At 39.3% G+C, this 25,827-nt stretch overlaps 1 protein-coding gene across 1 annotated transcript in view; it reads right to left on the bottom strand.

Moving 5' to 3' along the window:
* NCOR1 (nuclear receptor corepressor 1) overlaps nt 1–25,827 on the bottom strand; it is a 184,559-nt gene that overhangs the window by 45,027 nt on the left and 113,705 nt on the right. The window contains 5 exon segments of the mRNA XM_014589600.2: nt 4,667–4,827; nt 5,657–5,830; nt 10,908–11,103; nt 14,651–14,780; nt 17,859–18,411. Coding sequence (XP_014445086.1) covers nt 4,667–4,827; nt 5,657–5,830; nt 10,908–11,103; nt 14,651–14,780; nt 17,859–18,411 — 1,214 coding nt within the window.

Raw genomic sequence — 25,827 nt, 5'->3', positions numbered from 1 at the left:
TAGAAAAAATGTCCATTTGGGAAAAAAAAAAAAAAAAAAAGACAAAGCAATGACAAAACTGACGAAAGTAACAACATTTCGACATCTAAAGAACTCTGAAATTAATAAAAGGCTAGTTTTTATTAATTAATTAATAAAGTAATATGAGAGCATTATTTAAGAAAAAGAGCTGAATCTAGGTAAGAAGAGTGAGCTTTATGACACATAGTCCAGGACTCAAACTGCAGTCACCTACATGAGAGTCCAGCAACATAACCATTACACCAACTGCTGGTTCCTGCTTTATGGCACTTTAACTGGCTCTATTATATTCCCATTACCCCTCTGGCTCTGTGGTAGAGCCTGGTAAAATCATGGTGTAAGCTAATAGCCTCCAGCCCCCAATAAAGATCAAGGTTGGTGTTCCTGAAGAACTTTATCCCCAGGTAACTGTCATTATTTGAGTAGTCTAGTGGGTCACGGAGACTCTATACACAAAGCTACCTTTAGATGACTTGAAAGGAGTAAGGAAAGAGGTGCCAGCTTGTCAAAAACTTGGGCGGAGCAACTAATTAACTTCTCTCTGCCTGAGGGAACAGATAACAACCAGAGCAAACAATAAGCTGATCTAAGAAAAGCTTAAAGGGAAAAGCTAGAAAATGAGATGTTCATAGGGGGTATGAAAAACTCCAACATATCCTGGGGCACCTGGAAGCCTACTGCATGTCCCTAGCAAACACTGAGATGGCCCTAAGCCTCTGGCTGACCTGCAGGCTCTACCAGGCAGGAAGTGAAGATTAAAGCAGAGCTCTCCACTGTCCAAGTGCTGAAGGTGTGCCCCAATGCACAGAGGCCCTCAGCAGAGACCAGGACTGACTTTAGACCTTTAAGGAAATCTCTGTCCAGTCATTAGCCGACATTACACTAACAAGCAGTGACTTGGCGGCCACACATGGGAAAGAATACAGACTTTCCACAGAATTCATTCAGAAAAATCACTAAGCAAATAAACAGCAGATGAAACACATCTATTTGAAACCTACAATTAACACTGTATCAAACAGTGCAATGCTGACCGCCTACCTCTTAAGATCAGCAACAAGAGACGCAAGTCCCTGGTTCACCTTCTACTCAATACTGCACTGAAAGTCCTGGCCTAGCCAGTGCAATAAAGCAAATAAATAAATAAATACAAGGGATAAAGATTGGAAAGAAAGATGAAAAACTGTCCTTTTATTGCAGATGACATACATACATATGAAATCCTAGGAAATTACCAAAACTGAACATAACCAAAGCCCCACCAGAAGCATTAAGTGAGTGCCACAGGAGACAAAGTCAAGATATAAAAATCAGCCATATTTCTAAATACTAGCAAGAAATGGAAAATAAAACATTTTAAAACAGTACATTTATAAAAGCATAAAATACACTAAAATAATCAAATAACCAAACATAAATGTAACAAAATAGGTATAGAACCTCTAAAATGATACAAAGCACTGCAGAAATTAAAGGCCTATATAAATGAGAAGATATACATGTTTATGTATTAGAAGATTCAGTATTGTTAAGATGTCCATTCCTGGGGCCAGCAGGTCGTGTGGTAGTTAAAGCACTGGACTCACATATGGCCGCACATGGTTACAGTCCTGGATCTAGCAGCTTGCTTTCTCAATTCTTTCTCACTTCTGTGTGTCCTTCTCTGGCCAAATTAAAACAAAATTAAATAATTCTTTAAAAAAAAAAAAAAAGACGTCTATTCAAACTGATCTACAAATTTAATAGAATCCCAATCAAAATCCCATTAGGCTTTTTTTTTTTGTACTTTTTGTGCCAGAGGGTAAATATGCTTACTGAAGAGAAACAGAGACAAAGCAACCTCCATGGAGAATGGTTATACAAAAACCCCTTCTCCTCCAATTATCCTGTCTTTCAGAACTTTGACAACAAATTCATGCACCCACCCCTAGTGTGTTCTTCAAGCCACCAGGTCCAAGACTTGAAACATGTAATCAGCCATGTGAGATCTAGCTCATATGACTACCAAGCCACAGCTGGCCCTCCCATTTGCTTTGCAGTAAAAGAAACAGACTGACTATTTATATAATTTATATAAAAATGCTTATGATAGAGAATAGCCATAGCAATCTTGTAAGACAAAAATATTGGCGGATTTATAATCACATGATTTCAAGATTCATCATAAAGCTCTAGTGATCAAGACTGTAGTATCAGGAACAGCAGTTAGCATAATGGCTATGTCGCTGGACTCCCATGTAGTCGACCGTGGTTCACGTCCTGGACCTGGTGGCTTAAACTCACACCGGGTGCGTGTGTGTGCATGCCCAAAATCCCGAGAGGAGAATGGAGGAGAAGGGATTGCGGTGTGGCCAGCCCCCCCCCCGGGGGGGGTGATTTCTCGCTTTCTGTCTGTCTGTCTCTGTCTTTCTGGCAAGCACACATGCCCTATAGCAAAAACCTCTCCAAAATAATAATAATAATAAATAAAATTAAATAATTATTTGGAAAAAAAAAAAAAAGACTGTGGTACCGACAAAATGATGAATAAGTAGACCAATGGAACAGCTTAGAGTCTAGAAATAGACCCAAACATGGGGGTCTATTTTGAAAAAATGATTTTCTAAAACATTTTGTCAGAGGTACGTGCACTCACTGGAGAGAGAGACAGTGAGACAAGGTGAGAAATTACCTCGTAAGGTTAGTGGTCACTCCGCAATTCCTTCTCCCCCACTGTACTCCCAGGACTTTGGGCACACAGGCACACATGCCTGGCCTGATTTTCAAGCTATCAGATCCAGGTCTCAAACCATGATCAGCCATAAGGGAGACCAGTGCCTTAACCACTACACCACCTGTTGGCCCCTCAATAAAATGATTTTTTTTTTTTGGAGAAGTTTTTGCTTTAGGGTGCGTGCACTCACCAGAAAGAGAGACAGAAAGCAAGAAATCACCCTCCAGTTGGGATGGCCACTCCACAATCCTTTCTCCTCCATTCTCCTCTCAGGATCTTGGGCATGCACACACATGCACCCAGCATAAGTTTAAGGCACCGGGTCCAGAACTTGAACCATGGTCGTCTACATGGGAGTCCAGCGACACAGCCATTGCGCCAGCTGCTGGCCCAAAATGATTTTTTTTTTAAAGAGAGATTTTTGGTATAGGGTGTGTGCACTCACCAGAGAGACAGAAAGTGAGAAATCACTTCCCAGGGAAGGATGGCCAAGCTGCAAACCCTTTTCTTCTGTCTCCTCTTGGGATCTTGGGCACGCACGCACAGGCGCCCAGCATGAGTTTCAAGCCTCCAGGTCTGAAACTTGACCTGTGGTCAACTATGTGGGAGTCCAGTGACGTAACCATTATGCCATCTGCTGGTCCCAACTAAATGATTTTTAACAGAGGCACTAATGCAATCAAATGAGGAAATAAAGACTTTTCAACTAGTATTACTAAAAGCTAAATTGAAAAATGAATACCAATCCACAACTGTAAAGCTTTCAGAAAACCTTATAATCTTGGAGCAGGTAAAGATTTCTTAGCAAAGTAGAATTAATCATAGCAGAAAAGTTATATACAGATTACACATAACCAACAAACGTAATCCTAAGTAATTATACAAGAGAAATAAAAACAGCCTGCCCACAAGAACTTAATATAATAATTGTTAATAGTTGCTTTATTCACAGTAGCCAAAAACTGGAAACAGCTCAGGTTTCCAACAAGGAAAAGGATAAACAAACTTGTATGTTCGTACAATGGACTATTATTCAGCAATAAAAAGGAAAAACCTACTGATTATGCGAAAGCCTGGAAGAACCCCCAGTATGCTGAGTAAACGAAGGCAGACATAAGAGTACACACTGTATGGTCCCGTTTGTACAAACTCTGTAAAAGTCAAGGCTAACCTCTGACAACAGAAAGAACAGTGGCTCCTTCAGACAGAGTTCCTTCAGACTGCCTAGTAAGGAGCAACAGAAAACTTCCTGACCTGACAGAAATGGTCAATAACTTACAGGAGCACGTCACTGTTATACACATTAGCTGAAACTGATTGAACTAATAAGATCAGACCACATCTCAATTAAAAAAAAAACAAAAACTAATGTACAGAAAAGAGATTTTGTGGCCAAAGTCAAACTAATACCAACCATCTATAATTTAATAGAGCCTTATCATCTGCTATTTTTAAATATTTTATTTTGGGCCAGCAGGTGACGTGGTGGCAAAGGCGCTAGACTCCCACATGGGTGACACAGTTCAAGTCCCAGACCTGGCAGCTTGCTTTCTCACTCCTCCCTCCTCAATATCGTCTGTCTTTCTCTCTCTGGTAAGCCCATGTGCCCAAGAGTAAATTTTAAAAAATAAGTAAATAAGAATAAATAAATAAATCTTTAATTTATATTACACTAAACTTCAGGGCAAATACGTGCTCTGACAAGTTAAACTCTGTGACGTGCCAGAGCCACTCGATCTGGGTCCATGACTCAGTCAAAGTTCCTGTGTGTAGCATGGAGAGTAACTGCCGCAGTTTCTGGTCACTGTCTGTGGAAGTTTCATACTCAGATTATTATTTATTAGTATTCCAACAAACTGGTATGCAAAGGAGGGAAACGTTTACCCAAACAGTACTCAACAGTAAATCTACTGTAAAGAGAGAACATTTTACCTGTGAGATGGAGCCTCCCATTATAAACGATGGTTTTTCTGAAGCCACTGTGGTTTTGGATGATGGGATGAGAGGAGGTGGTGGCCTGGTTGGTCGCGTTGTTGGAAGCCGAACCCCTTCAGGGAGATTAGTTATAACTTGATGTGGAGCAGGCTGGAGGACTTATAAAAGGAAAAAAAATAATTTAAAATAGTCAATTTTCTTGTTTGCAACAGGCTACCTATCTCAGTCATTCTTGTATTTTTAAGTCACAAATTAAATTATAATGCAAGGTGAAACCAAGGATGAACATTTCTATTTTAAATTTCTCTTTCATTTAGCCTTGTATGTGTATGTGTGTGTGTGTGTGTGTGTTTGTGTGTATGTATGTGTGTGTATATATATATATATATATATACACACACATATATATATATATATATGTTCAGGTCACAAATGGTATTTGTGAGGTGGAAATATTTAGCTTCCTTTCCAACCAGAGCTTTCAGCTAATGCTCCTTTCAAACTAGTTCTGCCTAGCATAGGCAAACATCAATCTTCAATTTTTTTTTTCTCTCTCCATCACTTTTTGGACCTCACAATGGAAGTGAGAAAAAAAGGGTGTTTCTTAGGAACAGCTGATATTGCTACTTTACAGACAATGCAGACCAGATTAACAACCAGTTACAAGTTCTCTCTGCAACTTGCATAATTAGAGAAACAGTTACTGATTCTGGCTCTCAAAAAATCTCAAGATTTTTACAAAGTACATGTACTCTTAATAGAACAGCCAGTCAATGTCACAGAAGAAATGTGTAAACAGAAATTTCCCGGTGGCCCGGTGAACTCAACAGAATACAACTGATGATGGAATGCGGAGAAAAAAGCAAGTTGTTTTGAAACAGCGCAAGGACATGTCCTGCAGGAGCAGTTCATTCACAACGTTGAGCCACCAGGTGGCACATCTGTGGGTGGATGGCCGGCAGCCACTGCGCGGGGATGCATATTTACCTGGCGGGACACTATAGCGGGCTGCACTCTTATCAGGCTGTGGAGCGGCTTTACTGACTTCTCTCGGAGAGAGCCTACACGGTGAGGCTGACCTTGCTGCGGTACAGTGCATCTGTGCTTCCTGTTCTAGAGCACGTTTGACCTCAGCATAAGGCATATAGGCGACTGATTTTCCTAAGAAAGTTAAAGTTATCAAAATAAGGGAAGAACCCCAAATTAATAGTAAGTGTGAAAGGACCAAGCCCACACCATCCAGGGGCAGATCCGTCTATATACTAATATCAAGGTCTCAAATTTCTGGGGGAAAGTCCACCCACAGAGAGATTAAGAAATCCTACGAATCTAAACCTTCTATATATGCAATATCACTATGACCTAATAAAATCCTTAAAATTTAATTTTGAAATGTTCCTTTAAAGGATAAAGAACTTCGTTTTCCTCTCATGGAGAACCAAGGGTTTTCACATGCAATAAATCACAACAGGCAAATGGCAGATTATTAAGCAATTCTGTGAGCTCAAGTCTGGCCTGAATTAGAGGTCTGCTCTGAGGATTTCAACCTTTAGAACTAGCCTCTTGAAACTTACTATTTAATATTCAAAGAAAGAAAATTTCCACCCTCTGGCTTAACAAAAGTACTTAATATAGTTAGTTGACTTGAGGATTAGAGTCTCAGAAAACTAAATTTAATTAAGAAATGGAAGAAGCCTTTCAAAAGATGCAGATTAAGTTAATCCAAAACTTCTGTACGAAGTTATTAAACCGTAATTAAAACCACAATAATACTAATGAAAACTACTTAACATGTAAGTTATCTCTTCAAAAAAGATTTAAAAACCACTTAAAGGGCATGGCAGAAATACAATAACATTAAGACTAATATATAATTTTTTTCTTTTAAAATGAAATTGGCATACTGCAATAATTTTTGAAAGGTCAGAAAAGCACAAAGTAAAAATGGTCTGTAACTGTAACCATAAAGATTTGTGGCATTTTAATGTCTGCCAGAACATATTCCCATTCATTGTATTACTATTTTCATTATCTAGTTTTATTCATTAATCCTTCCAAATAAATCTAGATATAGAATCATTTTGAATACTGCTTCCAAAAAAAAACTCACTGCTGAGGGCCAGCAGGCGGCGTAGTGGTTAAGGATGCTGGATTTCCACATGGCTGACCACGGTTCGAGTCCTGGACCTGGTGGCTTGCTGCCCCTCCCCCCTAACAAATCCCCCTGTCCCTCTCTGGTCAAGTTAAAAATAAACAAAGTTAAATAAAATAATAATAATATTAAAAGAAAAAAAAACCTCTCCCTGGAAGTTTCATTAGACTTGAATTAAATTTATGAACAAATACAAAAGATCTGCTATTTTATTATTTTGGGGGAGACATTTTTTGCTATAGGGTGCGTACACTTGCTGGAGAGACAGAAAGAGAGAAATCACTCCCTGGTGGAGATGGATAGCCAAGCCACAGTCCCTTCTCTAGTCTCTCCTCAGGATATTGGACATGCATGCACATGTGCCTGGTGTGAGTTTTAAGCTGGCAGCTTGCTTTCTCCACAGTTGATTCTGTTAAGCCTTCTAGACTGATACTGTACCACGTCCACAGTGGGCATTCTGGAGTTCCTACTCAAAGTGCAGGCCTAGCAATTAGTGTTGCACAGAAGCTAACTCGAGTCGACTCCAGACCCTCTCAGCTTCATGGCAGGTGTGCACATGCACACCCAGGATCCTGACAGGATGGAACATTGGAGGAAAAGGGACTGTGTTGTGGCCAGACCCCACTGGGGGCACGGGCTCCCTCATTCTCTCTCATGCACACACCCTCCAGCACAACAGGTAGGTCTCTAGCATTTCACTATTAAGTGCTGGGCACTGTGCATTACAGGAATTATCTCATTAGCCCTTAAATGAATGAAATTATTATCATTTTACAGAAAATTGAAGCTAGAAAAAAATGTCACACTTAATTGCCCAACAAAAGTCATATTATCAGGGATAAAAAGGGAGTGTTAACTGCAAATCCTGAGGTCTAAACCACTGCGTCACACTGAAAGACTAAGTGTTGCATTTCAGATGTCTTTGGGGTATCCACAAAGATGATGTTACTCTTCCTGCTCCTACATACGAATACAATGAATTAGACTGCAAAATGTCTTCATACTGAACAAATACATTTATGAAGTTAACTAATTTCAAAAGTCATTAACGTTAATACTGTGTTAAAAAAATCCAATGCTTGATTACTTTACCATTTACATTAAGTTTAAAATCATGTACGAATAGTAGTTTTTTTTGTTTTGTTTTATGTGTATCAGTTTTACTATAGGGCACATGCACTTTCTGGAGAAAGAAAAAGAAAGTGAGAAATCACCCCCCGGGGAGATGGCTACACCACAATCCCTTCTTCTCCATTCTCCTCTCTGGATTTTTGGATACACGTGCACATGTGCATGGTGTATTTTTAAAGCTGCTGGGTCCATGATGAGCCATGTAGTTGGCCATGTGGGATCCAGCCTAACCTTATCGCTACCTATTGGCTCCATAGCAGTATTTTTTTAAATGATGGAAATTTAGAACATTATAAACATAGCTTTTTATTAAACCAACATGTCCCCAGCGCTGGGAAACCAAAACAAAATAAATATGCATAGGCCTGGATTCATTGACAAAGAACCAATTCTTATTTTGATTGGGTAGGTTTTGTTACACTTGCATAGAAACCTGATTCTAACTCTACTTCTATATGCATTGGCCAGAGTTCCTTCACTTAAGAAAAAGGTTTCAAAGTTACCAGAAAGGCAGAGGTCAACTCCCATAAATGGCAAAGGAGAGTAAAACAATTTTTCTTCTAAGGTTTTTTTCAAGCTTTCCTACAGATGGGGAAAGCATTAAGTAACTTAAAAGGGCCTAGCTATAAAATTTGCACCATTCACATGGATACAACTAAACAAGTGGACAGGAGTACTAACTATTACCTTGTAAAAGAGACCATGAAAGGAAAAGGACAAAACATGATCCGAATTCAGTGGACTCTGCCAATATTTGGTGACCCTTCATATCTAGGTCGATTTTCTTGCTATTTCTAACATTCTCTAAACTATTCTATGAGGCTGCATTTAAAACATCTGTGGCAAATATTATATACACAAATAACTGAACTGCAAAGGGAAGATGACCCTATACCCTGAACTGTAATAAGAACATAAATCAAGGAGAGAATCAAGGCACTAGTTAAATCAATGACTAAGATGGATATAATGGGTACACTATCTAAACAAGATTAACCTTTCAATAAAATATAACCAGTCGGTCTTGCTTTGCAGAGAATCATCTTAAACCAAATCCTTAATGTCACATTAACCAACAGTATGATTACAATTTGGTTTTGAGATTACTGCATTGTGATAAAAATTACGCTACCACTGAACTCTAATAAAACCACATGGACTAATGTAACCAACACAGAGATGCAATTCAGTTTGGAGTCTTTGAATTTTGGGCTCTCACCTGATTCAGTCAGGCCAGCTCTCAAATACAATTTGTTTTATAACACAGACTAAGAAAAGATACTGAGGTTCTAAAATAACTACAGGATACTCCTATTAGAAGGACCCAGGTATTAGTAACTGAGTAACACTATGCTTTGGCATGAGTACAACAAATGATACCATTTTGGATGTCATTTTTTTTTCCCCTTAACTTTAAGTTCTTCCTTACAAAAATCTATCCTAAATAATTTATGTAGGGAATAGGTCAAGAAACTTCTAAATTACAATTTACTGGTCTCCACTGACCAAAATCCTCAACTGGAGTGCCAAAAGACAAACGACTCTGATAAGTCCACTTATATCCTATGGTAAAACATGATGAAAGATTTCTCCACTATGTCATTCATTTAATTCATTCCTTCAACATGTAATTACTGAATTGGAGTTGTGTCATTTACAGAACTAAGAGTTGAGAATTTTCTAGATGCACCATAGTAACAGCCTAAAAGTTCTCAATGTTCCTAACTTCATCCAATAAATACTCATTTAACATCTATCATATCCCTTGGTGGGTATTATCACTTTGGTTCACATTTTCACTAGCACAAGACTTATGTTTAAAACATTCACAAATTTATATTTAAAACTCTAACATAAGAGGTTCAGTGTACTGCATAACTCATTATGGGTGTGATCTGGGCAGGGCGGAGTCAGCAAGATCAGTTAGGCACCACAGTTCCTATTTTATACTAAATAGCCCTGGAAATGCACGATTCTGAAGCTAATAGTTCTTCCTGCTCTATAGAAGGTACTGCCAAGAGCCTGGAGCCTGCTGAATCACTCACAGAGGATTTAGTGTTCCTGTACCCTAAGGAAACTGTAGCATACAAGCAGTCCGTAAGTCTACTATGAAGCAGGATGCATGTGCCCATTCTATGTCAAAGAAATTCATTAAAATGTAGACATCATTCCTTTTTATTTTTAAAGAAAGTATAAGTGTAACATGCATCAACTAAAATAGCATGTACCAACCAACTTAGATGTGTAACTTAAAATACTGACAATAGTGATGGACAATGGCAACAGGTACCACGGCAGTATCTACTGTACTGTATACAGTCTAATATGCTAATCAATGTGTAATTATATGCTAAATTATGCATAAAATAATGCTGAACACTCATTCTTTCTTAACTTTATAGTCTCAGCAAGGTACAGATGATATATTGTCAGCTTCACTCTACAGATGAGAAAACTAAAGCTATGCAAGGTTAAACGACTTGCATACAGCCACACAGTGGCAGCTGCCAGGGTAAAGGGTCAGCTAGGGTCTGACTGGTACTATCCACAACACCAAGTTTTCTAGCATCATACCAGAGAACTAGAATATTATATTGTCATAGGTGATTTTCTTCAAGGACAGGACATGCGAATTCAGATGAAAGCATAAAGCATGGCGTTGATAAAGTCTTCCAGCATAAGATGAACATCAGACGATTAATATTAATTAGCATTAACATTGAAACATTAACTAAAATAAACTGTTTTAATAACATTATAAAAATGTCACTGCCATCCTTTAGTAGTCAATAACACTAACCCTTGATAGTTTAACTGAGGTCAACTTAAGAAACTGTATTTGTTAGGGACAAATGTAAAGAAGCAATTGGCATGTGGGTAACTTACAAAGGGCACCACTTTGGGTGCAGTGTTTCCCTTCAGAAGTTCTTTGCAGTGACAGCTCTGTCAACCTACCTTCCCACTCTCTGTTTGGACTCTTGGCAGTGCCACATGGGCTGGTAGAACTCCTACATTCCAAATCTATCTGCTCTTGCCTCTGCCTCTGTTCCTCCAGGAGTGCTGACTCATGCATTGCTTTAATGTGCCGCTGGTAGAGAGCGAAGCCGCTCACTGGGGTTCCAATTGGTATATTACATGGGGTGCAGGAAACCTAGAGGAAGAAAAAAAAAATCCAAATATGCCACTTTCAAAACTTAATACAATATAAATCACAAAAGCTGTGATAATAAAAATCAAAATCAGAAACTGAACCATGTCTGTCTGGCTAACTCAATGATGGCCCTGGATCCAATCCCTGTCTCTATGTCTCTCACTAGGCAATTGCATTCATTTCTGTGGATTTAAATGTCACCCATATGTTAATGAATCAGGAATTGTCTATTTCTGAGACACTTTCTCCAAATTCCACATTCACATATAAACTGCCTACCTAACAACTCCACTTGGATATCTCAAGGCAGTTTAGAACTTAACACTCAAAACAGAACCTTTTTTAAAGTTTATTTCCGGAGAGAGAGAGAGAGAAAGAAGAAGGAGGAGGAAGAGGAGGAGGAGGAAGAGGAAGAGGAGGAGGAGGAAGAGGAGGAGGAGGAGGAGGAGGGACCAGTGGTGGGAGGACAGGGCAAAGGCAGAGAGGAGAGAGAGAGCACCCTGTGCAGGCACCTCAGGCAGTGCCGCTCCCCCACCTGGGCCGCACAAGGCAGAGCTCTGTGCTACCACTGCAGCACCAGCTGCCAGGCAGCTCCCCTGCACTAATCAGTCTCCTCCCCTCCCACAGCCAAGCCAGTAATATACCAGTTATCTTCCCAACAGAAATGGGTTGCTCCTTCTGCAGACCAGGCATCCCTAACAGCCAAAATAACTTGGTGACTCCTTCCCTACATTCCTTCTCATTGCACCCTGTTCATTTCGTGGGTAGTATATACTGCTTGTCAAAATTTGCAATTATGGGAGCCAGCAGGTGGCGAGGGGTTAGGGCCACATGTCCAACAGACACGAACTCCCCACCCCCACCTAGAGACTTGAAAATCAGGCCAAGCACATGTGCATCTGTGCTCAAAATCCCAAGAGAAGAATGCAAGATTAGTGACTGCAGTGTGGCCATTGGAACTCTCCTCACTTACCCTCTATCTCTGGGGGAATTTCTCACTTTCCCTCTATCTCTGACAAGTGCACACACCCTATGGCAAAAATCTTAAAAAAAAAAAAAATGCAATTATGTTTGCTTATTTTTGTCTCTTTCACTTATGAAGGAAAAAACCCAGGCTGTTCTGTCTAATACTAAATAAACAGCCCCAAACACAATCCATGGTTAAATACTTGATGAATAAGCAAGAGCCCTAGGAAGCTCTAGAGGTCTGACTTTGTCAGAAACTGTTATCTAAAGACTTTCCAGTATTTTCCCTACTATAATTAGGATCCTTCACTGATCCTGAACGCATGCCTTTTTTACTTTTGTGCTTTGCCTCACAAAGATAACTTTTCCACCTTGTGCTATAAAGCCAAATGTACCACTCTGGCCCAGTCAAAATATTATTTCCTATGTGGAGTCTTTTCTATAAGTAAGTATCCAATTAAGAAGAAATTCTAGGGACCAGCAGTTAGCATAATGGCTATGTCGCTGGACTCCCACGTAGTCAACCGTGGTTCACGTCCCGGACCCGGTGGCTTAAAACTCACGCCAGGCACGTGTGTGTGCGTGCCAAAGATCCCAAGAGGAGAATAGAGGAGAAGGGACTGCGGCATGACCATCCCCCCTGGGAGGTGATTTCTCACTTTCTGTCTCTCTGTCTCTCTCTGTCTGGTGAGCACACGCGTCCTATAGTGAAAAACCTCTCAAGAAAAAAAGAAATTCTATCTCTTCTGAAACACATTAGTTTTTTAAACTAATAAAGAATTACTTTTTATTTGTTTTATTATAATTTGTTCCTACATCTTATTATCCAGGCCAATCTCTATAACATCTTCTGAAGTCAGAGGCTTATAATACATAAACATTCCCTAGAGCAGTAAGAATATTCTCTTAGGACCAGCAGGTGCCGTGGTGATTAAGGTGGTGGACTCCCACATGGCTGACCGTGGTTTAAGTCTTAGACCGGCAGCTTATTATCTCACTTTCCGCATCTATCCCATTCTGGTCCGATTTTTAAAAATAGTAATAATGATGATAATAAATAAAACTAAATAAATAATTATTTTTTAAAAAGGAGTTCTTCTATAAAGTCAGATTTGGTATCTTCATACTGTTCTCTTCCATAAGCCCTGATACCCCCTAACCCCAGCCAACAAGGGAGGATATAGAAAAAATAAGATACTAAAGTCAAGTATTGAACATAGCAGTACCATTTACAACAGCCAAGAGACAGAGGTGACCCAATGTCCACTGATGTACAGATGGTTTTAAAAATGTGAAAAAAGCTTCAAAAAACTTCATGTAAAAAATTAAATTAAGGTACACGTTTAATTTTTAAAATCCATGTACGGTTTTTTCATAGTACACATTTTCCGTGAACTTTTTGAAGACTACATTATACAGAAGAATAGTATTCAGCCTTAGAAGGGAAGGGTGCTTTGATACAGACTATGAGTTGAATGAGAACAAAAAGACAAACACTGGATGATTTCACTTATATATGGCAATATAATATAATAAAAGATATTTGGTGTTTGTCCCGATTCCTGGAACCCAGCTCCTAAAATCCAGGAATCTGCATGGAGATAGGAGTACCTTTTGTATGCTAAGGAGATGACGGGTAGCTGAGGGTCCTTGGGCAGCCTCAAGTTGGGAGCTGGTTGCCCAAAAGACCAAGGCAAGATCAGAGGCGTGGAACTTTCATTTCCACCCACCTCCACAGAGGAAAAGAGGAGCTGGGGGTTCTCACATACTTGTCACCAAATGGCTAATGATTTAAACAAGCATGTCCATGCAATGGAGTCTCTGGAAAGCCCTGAACCACAGGTTTGGAAGGCTTCTAGCCTGGTGAACACAAGGAGGCGCTGGAAGGGTGGCACACCCTGAGAGGGCATGGGAGCCCCGCCACCCTCCCCCATACCTTGCTCTGTGCATTGCTTCCTTTTCATGGTCCTGAGTTGTATCCTTCATATAATAAACGAGTAATGGGAAGTAACACGCTTTCCTAAGTTCTGTGAGCCACTCTGGCAACTTACAGAACCTAACAGAAGGACTGGGAGAGCCCCCAGTTTGTAGCCTAGTTGGACAGAAATGTGGGCAGTCTTGTAGCAGTGAGCCCTTAACCTGCAGCATCTGACACTACATCAAGGCAGAACTGAATCGAATTTTAGGACACCCAGTTGGCGTGAGGAAAAAATCTACACACTTGGTACCAGAAGAGCTGAAGTAAAAGCAGTTCATTTGTATCTCAAGCAGTCAAATCCATAGAAACGGAAAAACAGACTGATGTTTACCAGTTGCTAATGGGAGGGTGAGAAAGGGAAGGTGTTTAATTGCTTAATTTCATGTTTGAGGAATGAAAACATTCTGGGGATCTGTTTCTGAACAATGTGAATATACTTAACACTACTGGACTATACACTTAAGATTCATTATGATGCTTAATTTCATGTTACATGTTTTTTACCACAATTTTTTTTAAAAAAAACAACCAATTAAAGAAGAGAAAAATATGTCGATAAAGTCTATTTCAGCTTTTCTTTTCTTATTCGCGTGGAAAACTTACCATTGGTGGGATAACTGCGGCTCGATGCTGAAGCTGTGGCAGGTCCAATGGATTTGGTTTTATCGGAGATGAGACTAGTATAGATCCAGTGGGGTTTAACAGTGAAGGCTTTGAGTCCATAGGGAACATTCTGCAATTGATAACAGAAAAAAAGGAAAAAGAATATATTTTTATCTAGGACTTTAAACAGTCATAATTCTTTCCAATTAATGTATATATGCACAAACATGCATACATGTCACATTACCTCCTTTTTTGAACACTATGTAAAAAAGAAACCATAATGCTAATTTTTCAGATAAAGGAACCTACTACTGGGGCCAACAGATGGCATAGCGGTTACATCACTGGACTTTCACATGGCCAATTGCAGTTCAATTCCCAGACCTCTACAGAGAGAAAAGTGAGAAATCACCCCCCAGGGATGGAATAGCCACACCTCAATCCCTTCTCCTCCATTCCCTTGGGATCTGAGCATACATGCATACACAGCCAATGTGTTTTTCAAGCCACCAGGCCCAGGGATCCAACCATGGAGTTTGCCATGTGGGATTCAGTGCTTTCACCACCATGCCACCAGCTGGCCTTGCTGCAACCATTTTAAAACTGAGAATTTCACCCGGGAATTCCAGACTTCCAGCTTCTCGTGAAACATGGAAAGAATCTACAATGTGGGACAGAATTTCCACACCACAGCAAGTGATGTGGTGTATGTGTAACTGCTGCCCCATCACATAGGCCTGGGACTCTCTGGTCATCATAGTTCCTCCTATCTCACACTCCACCCACTTCACTGTGTTTTAATATAGGCACACCTCACTTAATGACCAGGTCAACAAGCAAACTGTTCCACAGTGAGTAGCTTAAGGGTTTCTGGTGTGTTGTGGTGCCATAGGGTATGTATTTTCAAAAGATGTCATGCAACACCAACTAGAATAATCTGATTGTATCCACGCAAAAAAGCATACATTAGATAAGTGCCAGAAAACAAGACACACCACAACATAGTAATGAAATCTGGCGTAATCATTTTTATTTCTTCTAAATACCTCTATGGGTGCACAATAAAAATACAAATATATAAATGCAATATGTAGTCTTGTGTGATTTTGAATGCTTCATGTAGAGAATAGTAACCAACTGCAGAAATGAGACAAAGACTGAAAAAGGATACTCCAAGCTGGAGAACTGGTCCTTCAACAGGAAGGTCCTTAAGTGAGACAGGGCTGTTCCTACACTAAGTTTGGGATGTCCAGTCTGGAAAAGTATGCTAGTGTCAAGCCTATGGACTTAGTCATGGGTCCCAAAGTTCTCATAATCACTGGGGGAAGGTAAGCATTTTCAAACACATAAATGGGTAAGAAAATTATGATATAAAAAGAAAACAATATATTACATTAAAAAAATAGATGACCTTAAAGAAGTAAAAACTGAAGGTGTTATTTCAATAGTTTGGAAGTAATGTAGACCTGCGGGTGTCATTCAGAAACCATCCACGTTTTTACAGGGAATTTCTAAATTTCAAGACTGTTGGGCAACCCTATGGCATAATGGTTAAGGGAGCCAGATTCTACATGGCAAATAGACCACAGCTGGAAAACAAGCTCTAGCAGCTTAAAAGACAAACCAGGCAGTATGCATGCATGCCCCGAATCCTGAGAAGGTGGAGAAATGGAGAGCAGGAGACTGCAATGCAACTACACCCCCTTGGGGTGCTTTCTCCCTCTCTTTTTGTCTCTGGTGAGTGTATGCACCCCTCTGGCAATTTAACAAAAAATAAAAACTATATGTTCAGCTCTGTGATGTTCATCAATTTTTCCTTCATGTATAGTTTCCAAAATCAACAATGCAAACCACACATCTTTATTTCAAATGAGATGTTTCATCAAAGAATGCCTAAAAAGGAATTCTTGAGCCTAGTTATTATTTAAAGATGAGGCTATTAGAGTAAATTCTAAAGTACTGTTAAGATAAAGGAAAAGGAATGATCTAGCTGGCTGACTTTCTGGTAAGTCAATGGTTAAGCAAAATCCTTATTTTATTTTAATTCTTATTCAAAGTTTGAGTATCTACTACAATCTCTTTTGAGGAACCATCACTGTGGTAATGCTCAATATTATTATCCTGGTATCAAATATCATTCTGGAATATGTAAGCTACAAAATATACCTGATGTCACCTGAAAGTACTCTGACACTAAGACACACTATGAAAGCTGAACTCTGAAAAGAATTTGGCTGTCCAGTGGCTTCTCTCATTAAGGAGTAGAAAAAGAAAGCAAAAAGAGGTAGGCCTTGATTGGGTTTCTGAATAAATGAAACTGTAGTCTACTTCGTTTCTAGAATTTGTACCAATGCAATATTGTACTATAATTTCCCCTCTTTCAAGGAAAAAGAAACAGCAAGGAATTAAATATATTAAATGAAGCAGATATAATATTCTTATAAGACATATATTTTCTTACTGTAATATTAGGTCAATCGAAAAGTCACGACACGTTTTTCTATGCAAAAACGTGTCGTGACTTTTCCAGTGACCCAATACTTACATAAATAAAAAAGATACATTTTTGTATCATTAATTTACCTTGAATGAGTAAAAGTATTTATAAATTGTGATACCTTATATTTTAAATTCCAAATATAAGCAATAAAAAATTTTAACTGATTCAAAAAGAAAGTCGTTATAATTATCATTAGCTTGCATTTAAATTATGCTTTCTAAAATAATTTCAGAATATTTAACACGGTTCTCCTCTCAGTATTTTCTCACACCTGGACATGAAGGCTAGGTACGACTCACCCTGAGGTGGAGCCATCTTAGAACAGCACAGTGGAGCTAAGCCTCTCAGGACCTTGGACACCACATCCCACCGGCCATCCTCAGGCATGATAGTCATCTGGAGTTTAACTCACAACTTTGTGAGCTGAAATCCCCATTTTTGCTATCGTATATGAGAATACATAGAATGCACATAACAGAACAGATATAGAAGAGATTTATAATCTGTTTCAAAAAAATGATGATCAGGAAGATATTCTTGGGTATTTAAGGAGATAAATAGCACCACTGCTCAATACTAAAATCATACAGACTACCTGCAACGCGCCAGGATTTGCACAGGAGTCACTCCGCAGCAGCGCCATTCTTGCTTCAGTCGGCATCCAGCAGGGTAAAAACGGGGTAACACCTAAGGAACGAGCCTCACCTCTGTCTCTCGGGCTCTCCGTCCACATCCTCGTCAGCACTGCAAGTGGCACTGGAATCATTGTCAGACTGCGGTTCGGGCCTCTGAACACCGATTTGCGGAGCCACCGCCAGATCCTCATCTCTAGGCTCTGCCTTCTCACTGGCTCTCTCTAAGTCTCTTTCTTTGGTATCACCTTCAACTTTGGGTGCACTGTTTTCTGGCCCCCGCATTTCAACATCCACAGAATCTGCACTGGCAGCGGGCAGAGGATCGAGAGCAGAACCCGCTTCGGCACTGCACTCCTGACGATCTACGTCCATCGGCTCCGCCGCCTCCACGCTGACGCTGTCGCTGGCCTGGGTCTCCGCGCTCTCGCTTTCGGTGGGTTTTGCACTTGGAGCTGCTGAGGAGGGAGAGGCCCCAGGCGCAGTGTCTGTGGTGGACTCAAGCTCAGCCACCGGCTCCGCGTTTCCCCGAGAAGCAGCATTTTCAGTGCTGTCTTCATTGGGCTTGACAGCTTCAACTGGTGAAGGAGAAGGAGCACTTTCTGTATCAGAACTATTTTCAGCACCTTAAAGATAATGATACAGCATAAAAATCTGATAATGAACATATTTCGGTGGTGACAGAAACCATGCTTGAAAGTGGTTGTCTAAGATGGATTACACTCCTTGGATGACCTCATTGAAGTATTTACAGACACTGGGAAAGCTGAAGTTTCCATAGAGTATGAAAGGGAAAGATCAAAATTGTCTTGAACTTCGGAAATTGAAAGCATAGAAGCTTTTAATTTCTGAAAATAATTTACATGAAGTTTAGAAAATGAAGAAAGACAAAACAACAAAATTACACAAAACCATTCCTACAAATGGTGACATTCTGATGCACTTCTATAAGCCCGTCTGTGTGGTTCCTTTCACCCAGGAGAGCTGACACTCTAGCACAGTGCCACCCACTAAGAATATAATGCTGGTCACATCTGTGATTTAAATTTTCTGGTGGCCACATTAATAAGATAACAAGAGACAGTAACAATTAATGTCTGAAATATTATCATTTTAATATGTAATCAATATAAAAATCTAGTAATAAGATATTTTACCTGTTTTTGGTACTAAGTCTTCAAAATCTGATGTATATGTTGCATTTTGAGCACATTTTGGCCATTTTAAATGCTCAATAGCAATCCACATGTGCTTACCACAATGGACAGCAAAACTCTATTTCATAGATTGTTAATTTTAATGTTCTCACTCACACAGGTCTTTCTTCACACTGTTGGTAACCATTTATAAGTATACTTCTAATGCTTTTGACATCATTACCTAAGTAAAGCAAAGGAGCTACAAATTCATATGTTCTGCACTGGAGCTGCGATCGACATCCCAAATTGGATTCTTCTCTAGTGTTGAACACCCAACTAAACAAACTGGACACCTAGAATTAGTTTAAACTTCTTCTCATTTAGCCTCACATCCGTCCTCAGTAAGTCTCACTGGTTTTCTCTCTAAAACTATCCTGAGCCCATCCAACTCTGTTCCACACCACAACTCTTAGGTCATCAAGAAAGTTACGATGATTTTTCTATGCAAAAATGCATTATTACTTTCCCACTACTCTAGTCCAAAACCAACCCTTCTCACCTCTACCTCAGGCTAGTCTCTACAACAAAGCCAGAGTGATCTTTTTAAAAGGCAAATCTCACCAAATTTCAATCTCCCATTTTCTCTGTGTCTCTTATAACTTCAATGGAAGTCCATTACCTGTTAAGTTCTAAAATTGTCAGCACAACCTATGAGGCCCTCTCTGGAAGGCCTTGTTAGCCACTCTAGGTTAATGTGCATCTGGGTGTCCACTCAAGCCTCACTGGCTTCTCTGAGTTTTCAGAATGCCCCGTGCATCTCTCACCACACAGAGTTCGTACATGCCATTAACCCTGACTGAAAGGCTCTTTTTCCTATATTTCCTGGAGATCTCAGTCCAAACATCCCATGCTTAGGGAGCCCTCTGTGGCTTCCTTAACAATGTTAGATGTTACTACTACTGCTCTTACAACACATGTACTGGTTACAGTTAAAATTTTACATTTACTCGTAATTACTTGATTTCAAGCTGTTTCTTCTAGTAGGCTATATACACATAAGGACAGAGATCATACATTAGGTTGTCGGAAAAGTCATGACACATTTTTTAATAAAAAAACACAGAAAAAAACCACATCATGACTTTTTTGGACAACCCAATATTTTGATTATCATTTAAGTCCTAGTGATGAGCACTGGGACAGGCACATAATAGACCCAAACTCTGGCTGAATTTTTTTTTTTTTTTACTTAACAAAAAGTTTACTATGAAAATGTACATGAACTGATTTCTACATTGTAGTAAAACAGGCCTGTTGACGAGGGGTCATGGGTTTTTCTGTTGAACAGCCATTATTTATACTCGTTCCAAGGCTTCTAAGAACATGATCCTACTTCCTCATATTACCATCGTTCCAATGTTGTTCTGCTGCCCACGAGTTGCCACCTCCATACATTCATCTATCACAAGATTCATAAATGGATCAAATCTCTGCAATATTCCTTGGACATGTCTGCCACCATTTAATTTCAATGATAACTTCTTGTCCATAAATTTTTTTCAATTCAGGAGGGTGAGCTTTGCTCATGGTACCAACTTGGCGGGCTCAGAGATGACTTTGAACAGAATTCTCAGCCTCCTCCTGGCTGAATTAAGTGGATGAATTGTTGTAATGAGGCCTTACATTTACTTAACCTTTCCTCTGTGATTTGACTTGGGCTACTTCCAATTTGTTACTTGATTGCAACAATATACAGAGATGTTCACTGCAACATTTACTTTTTAGATTATTTTCTTAAAATAGACAACACAAAAATTTAAATCTCCCTAAAATTAACATATATCCTATTTAATATACTTCCAAGAGAATTTAAATGGTTTATTTTTTTAAATTTATTAAACTAAAAGTTTCTATGGAAGAATGAGTCCCTGAGAAAATCTAAGGAAATTAAGTAGTAGGAGGATAGAAGATGTACCTATCCCAACATTCGAACTGACTATATGGCCAGTGCATTAATACAGGTTTAGAAATGTTACAGTAACAGATAAAATACCTCAGTGGCACAAAAACAATGCCTAGGAATAGATATTAACATATACGAGAAATGAATATATTTAAAAGGTTATATTTTAAATCACTAGGTAAAGAATGATTTATTTAATAAAATAACTCTATCGGAATGGGTTCTCTGGAAGGAAAACATGGGTCCTACCTTACTGTATATAGAAATAATATCTAAAAAACATTTAGAAGACAACTTGGGGCAAGACAGATGTAAACTTAGGAAATTTAAAAACTTCAGCAAAACAGAAAATTCTGAAGCTATAAAAGCTATATAAATATCTCATCTGTATGTAAAAATAAAACCAAAACTTAAATGGGTTATGAGGAAATTATTTTTTGAGGTTTGTTTTTTTTTTGAGTTTTTTTTTTTTTTGCTATAGGGCACGTGCGCTCAGTGGAAAGACAGAGAAAGACAGAGAGATAAAAAGCGAGAAATCACCCCCCAGGGGGGATGGCCACACTGCAATCCTTTCTCCTCTATTGTCCCCTCGAGATCTTGGGCACGAATGCACACGTGCCCGATGTGAGTTTAAGCCACTGAGTCTGGGACTTGAACTGCGGTCAACTACATGGAAATCCAGCAACATAGCCATTACGCTAACTTCTGGTCCTTGAGGAAAAATATTTTTAAAGAATTAATTTATTATTACTATTATTATTATTATTATTTTAAATTTGCTATTGGGCACATGCATTCAACAGATAGAGAAAGTGAGAAAACAAGCCACCAGAGGTCTGGCATTCAAACCATAGTCAGCCATATGGGAGTCCACTACCTTAACCACTATAGCACCTGCTAACCCAGAAAAAATATACTTAAAAAAATGTTTTAATTGTCAGGGGGCAAGTGCACTCACTAAAGAGACAGAGAGATAGAGGGTAGAGAGAATGCACCCTTTAACGGGGCATGTCACACCACAATCCTTTTTCTTCCATTTCTCCACCCCATCAGGACTTTGGACACACATGCCTGACATGTTAGGAAAAAAACAATTTTAACGCATGACAGAATATCTAAAAAGGTCTCTACAAATTCATTCTTTCACTCATTCAAATATGTACAAAGGACCTACTATGTGCAGAGAAGTGTATGAAGTACTGGGTATGAAGTACTACTTACCAGTTGGGGGGGGGAATCAAAGCATATGCTCTTAGAGAGCCCCCATTCTAGTGTGAAACAGACAATGAACAATAACGATGTGAGAGATCAGGGAGCAGGAGGGCAGTGACTAATAACACTGGTAAGCAGGGGACAAGGAGGCACTATAGGGGACAAGGAGGTATCTGAACAAGGGCTTGAAGGAATGAGGACGAGTCCTGGCAGGTCTAAGGGAGGAACACTCCAGGCAGAGGGACTGGGAAGCACAAAGGCCCCTGAAGTGGGCACAGGTTTGCTCAAGAACAGCACAGAGGACAGCGTGGTTGGTGCAGAGGGAATAAGCAGGAAAGCGGCTGGCAGAAAAAGTTCAGAGAAACAAAGGTTAGTTCAAGCAGGTCCTCAGGAGTCACAGTCAGGTCCTGAGCTCTTATTATGAGTGAGGTGGAAAAGTACTAGAGGATCTGAATTAGAGAAGAAACATGGTGTGAATGACATTTTATAAAAACCATGCTAGGGGACCAGCAGGTGCATGCATGGTGGTTGAGGCACTGGACTAGCAACCTGAAACTCATGCCAGGTGCATGTGCGTGTGTGCCCAAACTCCCAAGAGAAGAATGGAGGAGGGATTATGATATGGCCAAACCCCTGGGGAAGAGTTGGTTTCTCTCTCTTTCTCTGTCTGTCTCTCTGTCTCTGGCGAGCACATGCACTCTATAGCAAAAATGTGTCTTACTAAAAAACAAAAACAAAAACAAAAAACATTCTGGCTGCTGTGTGGAAGAAAATCCAGAATGGAACAAAAAGGAGGAAGAAACTACTACAATGGAGAGGATGGCAAATCAAAAACAAGGTAACACCCCTGGAGAAGGGGAAAGGGATCTGACTCTAAAGAATATGTCTGAGGAAAAGCTGGTGGATTTGTTGCTGGACCATGTATGGGGTATGAGAGTGACCAGAGTAATATTTACTGACACAGGAAAAGACTGTAAGGAAAAGAAACAGGTCTTGCTTTAGATGTCAACTGAGGTGCTTTTTACGCATTTGGATGGAAGTATTCAGTAAGTAGTCAGATGTATGAGCCTGGAATTCAGATGAGAGTTCAAATCTCAAAAGTAAAAACAAGATAGACAAATGAAAGAAAACTCAAAATAGCACCTCACATGTATTAGGTTGTTGGGGAAGTCATGACATATCTTTCTGTTTTTCTAGGCAAAAATGCATCATAACTTTCCCAACAACCTAACAGCAAGGTCTTAATGTAATAGTAGCAACTACTGTTAGTGAAAAATGTTGTCAAACAGTGAAAAGCTACAAAAAACCTGACTTAACCTTCATTTCTGTTAATATAGTGATGGAAGGTGCCAAATCTAAGGACAAACTGAAAAGTCATTTATCTTCAAATAATAAAGGAATATTATTGAGTATGCAGCAGATAATATCTGCTGACAAAAACACTCCAGTTATCTTCCTCCAAGCCACAACAGACTAGGAGTATTTTCAAGGCACAATGCTTCACCAAGTACCAGTCAAATGTGAATACTGTATACGTTTTCCCAGAAAAATACAAAACGCTTAAAGAATGATTAAGAACAAGAGAAGAGGAGCAAATCCAAATTTTGGGAAAGCTTTCATCTTCCTCATTTAACTCTTCTCATCATGAAAGGCACCCACACAGTCAAATGTGCTTCAGACCAACACAGGAATTCTCCCTTCAGCAGCTGCTTCCATTCTTCCATTGGCAAGAGCCTGGCCACAGAATAAACACTGCATCTGCGGTGCCTCAGTAAGATCAGGAGTAAGCATGAAGTCACATGCAAACTGCATTTACATTCCTTTCTTAGATATTTCCCAAATGAACCCAAAAAGAAATGCAGAGGGACCCCATAATTCTAGTGGCAAGTTCATTTCTTACTAATAGCAAACTCTTCTTAGATGTTAGTGCTGCATTTAGTAGGATATGACCAGACCAGTCTACACTTTATCAGATGGACACATTATTTTAAAACCATACTTGGGATTTCTCTTCACTAAGAAAAAGTAACAGGAAGAAAAACAGAAGATATGCGATGTGAGAATCTGCTAGCCCATTCATGGACAGACTTTCTGTTCTGAAATAAACATATTAATAACAGCCTTGGCCTTCATTACAGACTCATCTGTATGTTCCCTAAAATGCACATGTTGAAGCCCTAACCCCAATGTGACAGCATTTGGAGACAGAACCTGTAAGGTTAAATGAGGTCATAAATCTGGGCTCCAATCCAGTTGAACTGCTGCCCTTACAAGAAGAGGAGATACCACAGTATGCGCACATGGAGGAAAGGCCAAGTGAGGACAAGTAAGAAGGCAGCTGGCGATCTGTGGCTGGAAGAGTCCTCATCAGACCAGCACCCTGATCTTGGACTGCCAGCCTCCAGAACTGTAAGGAAATAAATGTCTGTGGTTTAAGCTACCCTGTCTACAGTATTCTATTCTGACCAGCTGAGGAGATTAATACAAATTTCATTTACATTTATATCTCCATGGAATGGTAGCTACCAGACCAAAAACCTATTAAAAAGGAACACACGCTGATGACCTCTGATGACTTTATGGAAGTACTGTAAGCACACCACTGCTTACAGCCCTCTTGTACTTCACCCAGGTAAGAATAAGAATGCTCCAGATTCTCTGCACTCTTAGAACAATGGCCTTACTTTCCACAAATACCTCACCAAAATAGTTTACTTATTATTTGGTGCTAAAACTCAATTCACCACAAAATTTAAGTTTAAAAGACCACACAAAAAAATCTAGTATTTCTAAAACTAGAGAATGTAGAAATGTAAGATCCTACAAAGGAAAGGATAAATACCTCCAATTACACAATTTACTCTTTAGTCATTTAAAAATAAAAACAAAAGACAAAGACTATAAGGAAAACATTTGCATATACAAAACATAAACATGTTTAATACAGAATATATAAAGAGCTACTAAAAACATTATAAAAAAACCTCTGTATCAGAAGCAGTCAATATACAAAAAAAAAATTCACAGAAACTTTAATAGCAATGTAAATTTAAATAAATTAGGTACCATTATTTTTCTTTAGCAAAAACTCAAGAAATACTAATTTTTTCAGGAAGTTGTCACTGATTTAAATGATAAAGGAATTTCATTTCTTAAGTTTCTTGTGATGGTATCTATTTTTTTCTTTTTGGCCATAGGGCAAGTGTGCTTGTTGGAGAGACAGAGAGAGGCAGAGAGGGAAAGTAAGAAATCAACCCCTCAGAGAGGATAGCCACACCGCAATTCCTTCTCTTCCATTCTCCTTTTGGGATTTTGGGCATGCATACATATGTACCAGGCATTTTTTTCTATCAGAGTTGGCCATGTGGGATCCAGCACCTTAACTGTCATGCCACCTGCTGACTTGGGCTGATATTTTTTTCTATGAGGGCTTCTAGGGCCATTAATTCTGTTTACATGAAAACCTAGAGATTGTATACATTAATCTGTGCAAAAATATGAAATAAACCAAACTCAAGAAAACAAAAAAAGAGAAATATTAACATGATGTCAATTGGACAAATAAATGTGGCACTGATGCAGATGCACAGACATCTTATTGTTGCTGGTAGTTAATGTCTGAAGCACTGCCATTTTCAAGACTTTCTGGTTGTGGCACCTGAACCATCTTAGGTGGTTGAGTAACTATTGTCAAATAAAATAAATGCATTATTCCAAGTTTAAGGTTT

The sequence above is a fragment of the Tupaia chinensis genome, unplaced genomic scaffold (genome assembly GCF_000334495.1).
Source record: "Tupaia chinensis unplaced genomic scaffold, TupChi_1.0 Scaffold000365_1, whole genome shotgun sequence".
In the NCBI taxonomy this organism is placed as follows: Eukaryota; Metazoa; Chordata; class Mammalia; order Scandentia; family Tupaiidae; genus Tupaia; species Tupaia belangeri.
This window is presented reverse-complemented; position numbering and strand designations above follow the sequence as displayed.